Source organism: Pinus tabuliformis, chromosome 9 (assembly GCF_031772625.1).
Source record: "Pinus tabuliformis cultivar Carrire ecotype Pingquan chromosome 9, CPIR1, whole genome shotgun sequence".
In the NCBI taxonomy this organism is placed as follows: Eukaryota; Viridiplantae; Streptophyta; class Pinopsida; order Pinales; family Pinaceae; genus Pinus; species Pinus tabuliformis.
In genome coordinates, this window is record NC_142307.1 from 536,797,558 (window position 1) to 536,807,519 (window position 9,962).

At 33.7% G+C, this 9,962-nt stretch overlaps 2 protein-coding genes across 2 annotated transcripts; both read right to left on the reverse strand.

Moving 5' to 3' along the window:
• Window positions 1-2,191: 2,191 nt before the first annotated feature.
• Window positions 2,192-3,019, reverse strand: LOC149149622 (toll/interleukin-1 receptor-like protein). Its single transcript, XM_089442537.1, has 2 exons — window positions 2,562-3,019; window positions 2,192-2,444 (listed from the first exon to the last, which is right to left on the reverse strand). The coding sequence occupies exons 1-2, from the start codon at window positions 3,017-3,019 to the stop codon at window positions 2,192-2,194; spliced, it is 711 nt and encodes a 236-aa protein (XP_089298663.1).
• Window positions 3,020-7,477: 4,458 nt separating this feature from the next.
• On the reverse strand, window positions 7,478-8,387 carry LOC149149623 (expansin-A2-like). Its single transcript, XM_089442538.1, has 2 exons — window positions 8,237-8,387; window positions 7,478-8,091 (listed from the first exon to the last, which is right to left on the reverse strand). The coding sequence occupies exons 1-2, from the start codon at window positions 8,385-8,387 to the stop codon at window positions 7,478-7,480; spliced, it is 765 nt and encodes a 254-aa protein (XP_089298664.1).
• Window positions 8,388-9,962: the final 1,575 nt, after the last annotated feature.

The window sequence follows — 9,962 nt, forward strand, 5'->3', positions numbered from 1 at the left end:
GGCTAATTTTCCATGATTTTTCCAAAAAACGATTCGCCAATTTCCAATTTTTATAAAAGATGATTCGCCCAAATTTTAGAATATAAAATTATTTTACCTTAAAAATCGCCAACATTATATAGAGACCATATATAAAATCATTATAAATTTGAATAATTTTTCAAATATATCATTAAAAATTTATAGTTTGCATATTAGGGATTAGTGAGATTCGCCAATGTTTTAAACTTCAAGAAAATTTTCCATCCTTAAAATTTTCCTTGCCCACCGCACTATTATTGTTATCCTTAACATTAGGCTTCCTCATATAGTTGAGGGAAGCATGGAAAATAATATAGTGAGAGCTACAAAAAATAAAATATATATATGTTTTAAATATTTCCTCCATATCAAGTGAAGCTACAAGGTTGATCACTACTTTAAACAAAACTATAACAAATCTTTCAAAATATTTTATATAAAATTAATCTGCAAAACTATAACAAATCTCTCAAAATATTTTATATAAAATTAATCAAAAAAATGCATACACCATCCATATACCATCCATATCTCAACTAAACAGAACTATAACAAATATTTCAAAATATTTTATATAAAATTAATTTGAAAAGGTGTGGACACCATCCATATACTGTCCATATCTCAACTAAACAAAAATATAACAAATCTTTCAAAATATTTTATATAAAATTAATTTGAAAATGTGTGGACATCATGCACCTACTATCCATATCTCAACTATATAAGATTGTTCTTGACATGTTAGTATTATTTCCCTTTTTTTGCTCCATCATGTCATGAGGAATTCACACCTAATGTTGTAGGGGAATAGTAAAATATAACAAATCTTTCAAAATATTTTATATAAAATTAATCTGAACAGGTGTGGACAGCATCCATATCTCAACTATGTAAAATTGTTCTTGACTTGTTAGTATTATTTCCCTTTTCTTGCACCATCATGTCATGAGGGATTTACACCTAATGAGAGGAATAATTGATATCAAACCACCTCCATATTATAGTCCTCAATAAAGTGCATGTTTAGAGATATATCTAATCTTTTAAGGTTTAAAAGAAACTAGTTTTCAAATTCAACATCTTCATAGAGATCTCAAATATTTTGAGGCTTAAATTTCACTTAAATAACTATACTAATTGGAGCCCTAAAACTATTAGTTAAAGGAAATTTAACTTCAGGTTTATGATGTTCAGAACCTTAAAAGAAACTAGTTTTCAAATTCAACATCTTCATAGAGATCTCAAATATTTCGAGGCTTAAATTTCATTTAAATAAGTATAGTAATTATACTAATTGTAGCCCTAAAACTATTAGTTAAAGGAAAATTAATTTCAGGTTTATGATGTTCAGAGATATTAAGTTTAAATAAATTTATTAATTGTAAGTCCTGAATTTATGTATAGATTGAGCTTTACATTGTTCTATGTTCATTAGATATATGAAATTTTCCATTATCATAGATACACATAAAACATAATGATAATAATGTTGTGTAATGTGAAACAGGCATTGAAAAGGTGGAAGTGGATGTGAGCTATGGAAAAGTGTTGGTGTATGGATGTGTTCATCCCAATAACATATTGAAAGCAATGAGAAGAGCAGGAATAAAAGTAGAATTCTGGCCATCTCAAATTGAAGCTTTTCTGAGCACTTATGTTGCAGCCAGCATGAGCAGCTATTATTCTCTTTAGCCACACAATAATGCTTAACTTACAACTCATTGGTCTTCATCATGTTCCCCTGCTTGACTTGATTCAGTTTCAAGTCCATGTTGTTGAAATGGGTTGAGACATCCAAAAATGTTGTAATTTTTGTAAAATAATAATGAGAAAATAAATTGTAAATTTCCTTCCACATTTTGTAATTTTTTTTAATACATGGATGTTGAAAGACATTGGAACAATATATAAAATAAAGAAGGTATTTTTATTAATATATAAAAATAAATAATAGTATTTTAATTTAAAATTGTGTTTTATTCTTTTGTGATCATCTCAAGAAATTTCCCTAGGGAGAGGGTTCCACTTTTACTTCTTTTTTTTTCCTCTGTTGCCGAGTCATAGGTGCTTTTGCACCATTCAAGGATGAGTATGCCATAGGTGGTTCTCTCGTACCCTAGACTGCCCTTTGGATCGCACGACTAATTTTTCATCTTCTTGAAATTCCTCATGAACATGACTTTCCATTAAAACTTAGATGTCTTGGGTTGTATAGGTATTTAGCCAGAGTTGTTTTTCCTATTTCACTCATTCCCGCAATCCCCACAATCATCGTGTCGCTGACATCGCTTTGTTTCAGAATTTCATTGATCAGGGGATCCTCCGCCACATGGTCGAGGCCAACTGGGTATTTGGCGACATATAATGATCCCCATTTAAATACCTCTTTCAACACTTTTCCCAAAACTTCCCCATAGTCACTGAAAATGGCATACATAATAGATATATTGACTCATTATGGCTAGAATTGAGAAAAGTAGATAGGAATTATATATATCAGTTAGATTATGTAAGAAATGAAAAAAGGATGTATTCACCTTTCGTTCGGTTTGAAGAATATGCCAGAAATATCTGCGGCCTCGCTGAGGGTCTTCTTCCATTTTTTGATCTCTTCCATGGAGACTCTCCCTTTGCTTTGGTGTTGATCAAAGGCATTTTTATAACATCCGCTCTCAATGTGACGAAGGTCTGCAGGCTGAACACTATAGAACACCGGAATAACCTTCTTATTGTGCTTATGATATGATCTTAAAACCCAACACAGTTCTTCTAAGCACCACCATGATTCAGCATAGAACTCAGAATAAATGGTAATGTGAACATAGGCACTCTGAATGGCGGTGTGGATTGCATTTGAGATAGTATCTCCCATGCGAATCTCATTTTTATTGAGGAAGACACGAAGCCCGTGGCATTCCTCGTTGCCCCTGCTCGAAGCACGCTTGGGCAAATCAAGAATGTTATCCAGCAAATAAAACATAATATGATCGCCCATGCACTGGATCCTCTAGGTTTTAGAATGCTTCTGCAACAAGGGCACCTGGTGAAGGCTAGGACAAGAGCCTGGCTCATCGAAAGAAACAAAAATGCCTCGACTCCATACCAAGTGGTTAACTCGTCGGACGTCACAACTCCATTGCTCCTTTTGTGCTACTGCGAACCCAAAAGCAATGAGATAAAAAATGAAGATGAAGCTGGATGAAGATCCTTGCTTTCTTAGTGAGTGTTATAACTAAATTTGTAAGTAATTTAATACCGATTGAATGAATCTAATGGCTCCAATTGTTTTAATCGTCTAACACCTAAATCAAAGGTACACAAATGCACACGTAATATTACAGAAGAATTCTTTTCATAGGGAAATGCCTTATGGCCTAACAAGCAACTAAAGGTACCATGATCCCCACCAAAGAGCATAAATTTGTTGGAAACAAGTCCCTAGTTAAGGGGGAGCTTGGATAAGTTCTTGGATAAGAGGGAGCTTGGGTAAATTCCCTTCATAGGAATGGGTATATATTCCCTAGTTAAGAGGGAGAGATAGACATATCATTCTTGCCTTTAGATTGTGACGAAATCATGGAGGATTAGGTAAGCATCTAGCATCTGATACTCTTTGAGGATGAGTTAGGGAATCCATAATAAGGGTAGTCGAAGAGAACCAATGTTATTTTAGGACTAGCAATCCAACATAAGCATAGTCCTAGAAGGACATTTCCTGTGGACACTCGACTGGGGTATGTGTCTTGAGAGACAATGATGATGGTGTTTATTAGTCATTGGTCTCACCAACATTGTGATCTAATCTTGTGGACAAATAGAGATATTATTCAAGGCCTTTCTATGTGAAAATGTTGGTTGCTATGATGCAAAGAGATGGCTTACAAATCCAACTCTTCTTATGAGATTTCTTCAGATTGAGAATGTCTGAGTACCTTGTATGGATTATGAATACCTCCCTATTTAAGTAGGAGTGTTGAAATATGTAACTGGGTTCGGTCATCATAATGACATATGTAATCATGATTTTATATATTTTGTGTAATGAGAAAAATAATTTTATTAATATTCTTGAGACATGGGTTTCATGCTCAAGGAAATTTATTTTTAGGTCAAGCACCCATTGAGTGATTTTAGGTTTGCGATAAATTCAATTGACTCATTGTTATGTATTAAAGACCCATTTGGTAATGTTACATATTGTAAAGAAAATTTATTTGAGTCAAAAGACCCTCCAAGACTTCGTCGTGATGCAAAGTTCAAGTCAGCCTACTCAAATAGATAAGTCAGCCTAAAAGTTGCAATTTGACCTAGTGGAAAACATATATAAAAAAGACTTCAACCTCACTTGATGGAGACATATTCACTCACCAACTCATACAAGGAAGAGAAATAAGTCTGGGGAAATGAAAGACCAAAAGAAGAAAAGAAAAGTTATTTTTCTTATTTATTTTTTTGGCCTATATTCCTTCACACGGGTGAAGGTTAGGGCATCACCTTGCAGCAGCTGATACCGAATTGCAGTCACTCCAATAAGGTCGAGTTTTGGGTCAAAGGGAATATATATTGTAAGCTGAGTCAATAAGAATAAGGTATCATCTCAAGTGAAGAAGAAAAGAAGGACAAGGTCTCCATTATTCTCTCACACATGTCACCTAGGGTTTCTACAAAAGAATTTACTTGAAGGATGAAGTTGTAGAAGAATCTAATGTAGGGGTTGAAGTTGCATAAGAATATACTAAAGGAATTGAACTTGCAGAACAATCTGTTGGAGGGGTCAAAGTCGCAGAAGAATTTGTTGGAGGTTGAAATTGCGGGAGTTGCTGAGCAATTGCTAGAAGGATAGCTCATCAAGGAGGAAATATTTAACTTGGTCTTGGAGGGTCTTGGTCAAAGGTCATAGGTCTTGGAATTCATCAATTGAAGTTATATAAGAAGACAAGAATTCTAGTGGGTTTTCCTCTCAATTGGAGAGGTTTTGGCCCTGGCTGATCGCCCACATATTGTGTCATGTTCTTTCATTGTTCTTTATAATTAATTAGTTTTTTTTATGATATAGAACATTAATAATGATAAAGTAAAGAAGAAGTTAATTAAATAAAGTAAAAATACATCATAATCAGTTATCAAAAGAAGAGAAATCACCTATAATTGTTGCCCCTAGATTTCTTAACACTTATATATATATATATATATATATATATATATATATATATATATATATGATTACAAATTACTTGAGGAATTTGAAAAACCTCCTGATAAATAGGATCTAGAACCTAAATAAATCACATAATATTAATAAAACACAACAAGAGACTAATAATGAAATAATCTAGACATTTCTCCACTATTCTCCATTATTATAATTCTCCCCATTAATGGAGAAATGTGTTTTCTATCACACTAAATTCGTTCACTCTTAGTTTGTTAAGGTAGAAACAAAGATTAGATCATTATTAATTCTATGTACATATATAACAATATGAATCTATTTAATGAAACAATTTGGTAATTTTATAGGAACATAATCTTACCCTTTAATCTGGTGTGAACAATCATCCCCAAGATATATATGTGCACCATTGTTGGTTTCATGGAAATTTCCAAACCAATGCTTATTACAATATATTTCAATAGAGGCTCCAGAGTCAACAAATCATGCATCTTAATCATTGATTTCAATAGATAATGTAGCATTTGAAACAAATAATATTATATTCATAAAATCATTCATTACTTCTCCTCCATTAGAAAAATGACCCATGTTCCTTCTATTTCTATTTTTATATTCATCATACTTTCTTTTAAAGAAATCTCTAGAATTATTCCCAAGCTTGCCACAATAATAACATTTCATCCCAACATCAACCTGTGGATGTGCCATACCTCCATACCTTGTTGAGACTTTATGTATGATGGAATTCCAAATAATGACATTCCATTTGGTGGCTTTCTTCCTTTGCTTCCTTCCCATGGCTTTCCCTTGGAAGGTTGTTCCCTTTCACCATTAATGCCCCATCTAAATTCTGAGGCCTTAGATTTTTTCATCTTTGTTCTTCCTGCATTAACATACCTTCCCACTCACCAAAAGTATGAGCTTTCTCGCTTGCTTGAAGACCTATAATGCCTGTTTGGTATTCATCTAACATTCCATTTAATGTTATGGTTACAAAATTAGTGCTAGATACTAATTCTTCTATGTCATCCATATTATCTTTTAAATCTTTAATTTTTTAAACAAAGTTACTAATGGTTTCATTTTATTCTATATTAATGGAGAGGAGATTACTTTCTAGAGAAAGGATTCAATTTTTATTTTTAAATTCATACTAGTCTTTAATTGTAGTCCATGTCTCATTAGAGGTCTTGCAATCATGAATATTGGAAATGATAATGTCATTTATGAACATCCTTAACAACACTTTCACCTTATTCTCCCACTTCTCTAATTCTTGAATTGATGTGGCTATTGGACATGCAATGACATCTAGCTTTCCTTCATCTCCACTTACTATGGACCACATGTAAAACCGTTCCATTAATGTTTACCATTTAAACTTCCAATTTACAAAATTGGGACCATCTAGCTTATATGCTTTATTTAAATATCTTTCTTGTAAAAGGATTAGTCAATCAAAAAAGAAGAAAAGAAATTTCCCTGACCTTACATAGTAATTAGAAGCTCAACTCCATAATATTTAGAGAATATTATATTTTTATTTTAATAGGAACATGTGTCAACTCCATATTGAGCACGGATCACATCCCTCATACTGAATTGTAAAATGAACCTACCTCTAATTATAATTAATGTTATGTTTTTTATTTTATTTTATTTTTACTTAATTAAAGTATTAGCGAGTACATTACATCACATCTCTACCATACCAGACATACATTACATTACAACATCTCTACATATAGAAAACAAATTTAATAAAAAAATATTAAAAATTTAGAATTCTTCATTGATAAAAATATTATTCTATTTTTTTTAACCCATAAAAAACAAAATTTAAGAAAATAAATATTAAATATTTATAATTCTTCATTGATAAAAATATTATTTCCAAAAAGTTATATTCTATATGGACAATCTCCTCGTTCACACGGCCATGGCCAGTCAGAATGCCTCACATTGGCTAAAAGATTATATTCTACTTGGACATTTCATAATCATACTTTAAAAACAGTGAGTTTACGAACACAACTTTGCCTCAATTTGAATAGACAAAGGGTTGGCACAAAAGCAATCCGCATGTTATTCTCGTGCCTCAGCAGAAAATTCTGCAAAACACAATTACGGAACTACTACACAGGCAAGATCTTCTTGAGAGAATTTAGAGTCTCAGCCGCTGATCTAAGACGCCACAGAGAAATAGACGACCATGTTATTCTCACACATAAAAAGCAGGAGAAGCCATATAATTTTTTTTTTGTGGACATATAATTATTAGAACTGAATAGCACTCACGAAGGACTGCCCGAAATGCCAGTTGGGAGGGATTACGTTGTTGAAAGTGCGCGTCTTCCCGTTGCGCAGCGTTACGATAAAGGAGAGAGTTCGTCCCTCCAGATTGGGAATACTGTTTCCCCAAACGGCGCCCCACCCTCTTTGTAACGGTTGCCAACCATCCATTCCATCGGCCTTCATCCACACGCCGCTCACCTGCCCACTCCCGCCCACGTTCGATAAGACCACGGTATTGTAGTAGGCGTGGCCCATCATACTAAACCTCACTCCCCCATTTCTCACGCAAGGCACCTTTCTGTAAAGAACGGGCACAATTCCCGCTTTGTAGCCTGCAATCGAGGTGAATGCAGGCTGTGACAAGTCGAAATGATGGCGAGAAGCATCGCACCATCCAGATCGAGGACATAAGTTGGTAGCAGTCACTGTAACCGTCCTCCCACCGTCGATGCACCATGCTGGATCGGATTTTGCGTCACACAACAATTCATAGCACGCCCCACACGCCGCCCCTTCCTTGAACATTATGCTGCTCACTGCTGTGTTGCTTGCCCCATACCCACCTGCGTACATATCATCGTATCCACACGCTCCTCCTGCAATGTCTCCCAACATGAACCAAATTATTAAAATTAGAAGGATGGTGCATGGATGCACCAGCTTGTCTCTATCAACACAATTCAAGAAAATAATAGAGGAGATTCAGTCTTAATCAGATGATGTTGACGTGAAGCAGCTTACCCATTGTTGATATTCCATTAGTGTCTCCATAACATGTTGCATGAGCTCGCTTCCACGCTTTCTGACCTGCATTTGCCAATCCAATAGATTCCCAACAATACCAACTGATCATGACAATCCGTACGATGAAATTGATATTGTTCCTCGCCATTTGTAGCAAAATTAGTTGCAAGTCACAGATTTTCTGTAACTCAATGTAGAGAGGGCCAGCAACCAGAGAGACCTTCAGGTTTCGGTGCGTTCCTCTCCTTCTCGTAGCTAAATGCGTATATATATATCGTGCAATACTCCCATCCCCTTCATAGTCACATGCGTTCTAACGTATTGGCACATGCGTTAACGCGTAATTCAATTGTGACAATTTTTCAGTCAGAAGTATAAACGTGACCTCGAGAATTAAAATGCACCTTTTCTACCATCTTCGTTGTACTCTGGTAATGGACGGATTTGATGAGAAATAACGTTTGGCCAAGTCATGGATTGATCATCGATGTGGTACAAAACACCCCCTTGTGGGATTATTGATTGATTTAGAGATGCTCATTGGCTCAAAATCTCAAAGTGTTGGGGACTGCGAGATGACTACGTATTTCTGGAGATGGAATGTGCAATGCAATTCTCAAAAAGACTGTTAAAGTGTACAACTAGGTCATTTCCGTTGAAATATTAATTATATGAAATATAATCTTAAAAATAATAATTATTAAAATATGTCTTAAAAATATCATTTTAAATTACTGGCCAAGTACGAAACACTATCAGGGGCTCGATTTAGAGATGTTCATCAGCTAAATATCTCCGGCTATTGGGAATTGTATCACCGCACAAATCCCATAACATAAGTATTATATATCTCCGGCTATTGGGAATTGTATCAACACACGAATCCCACAACATAAGTATTATAGACCTATCCATGCTTTAGAATAGAAAGAACTTGAAATAAAGTTAATGCTTCTTTGTTAATATAAATTTATAATGTTGTTCAAATTTTTATTGAAATTTGATAATACAAGTGTGAATATTTTTTTTATGAATCTTATCAAATTATAAATGTATTTTATTATAAATTTTAAATTTACAATTAAATATTATAATTTTTAAATTATATATGAATTTTAAAAATTTTAGGTGATAATTTTATTGTATATATATAGAATTTATATTAATAAAATTGGTATTTGGATGAAATTGTTACATTTCTTTTATAATATGTTGCTATAATTTTTTGAAGGTTTGAGATTCCAAAATATGTCTTGAGAACTTCACAAAATAATAATTTTGATCTCATTCTAACTAAAAACTTTATCAAAAATCTATAAAATCCAAAAGTAGTTGTAACTTATTCTCAAATTAGTTTCCTTTTAGTTTAGATTCACTTGTTCTTGGATAGTTTCTTTTCTTTTTTCCAACTTGGGTCCAACCCAAGTTTCCTATTAAGTATTTCTTGTCATGGTTCAATATCTCATTTCTGCAATCATTTTCATTCTAGGAAACCAATGGAACCTCTTTCACTATCTGATTTGTGCAATCATTTTCATTCTAGGAAACCACTGAAATCTATTTCACGTCCATGTGGTCTACCCAAGGAGGGGCTTTTTTGAATTGTTTCTTGGAGGAACATCCTCGTAAGAAGAGAGCATAGATATGCTTTTTTCTTTTATCAATCTTTTGGTACTCCACATCAGGAGCATTTTTCTCTTGAGTATTTTCCAGATGCTTGGTA

Excerpts from the sequence above, each read along its gene's own strand:
- LOC149149622 (XM_089442537.1), bottom strand. The coding sequence starts at position 3,019 with ATGGGCGATCATATTATGTTTTATTTGCTGGATAACATTCTTGATTTG. Across the intron at positions 2,445-2,561 it reads TTCTTCAAACCGAACGAAAG|TGACTATGGGGAAGTTTTGG; the intron begins GTGAATACATCC and ends TGCCATTTTCAG.
- LOC149149623 (XM_089442538.1), bottom strand. The coding sequence starts at position 8,387 with ATGGCGAGGAACAATATCAATTTCATCGTACGGATTGTCATGATCAGT. Across the intron at positions 8,092-8,236 it reads TAATGGAATATCAACAATGG|GAGGAGCGTGTGGATACGAT; the intron begins GTAAGCTGCTTC and ends GAGACATTGCAG.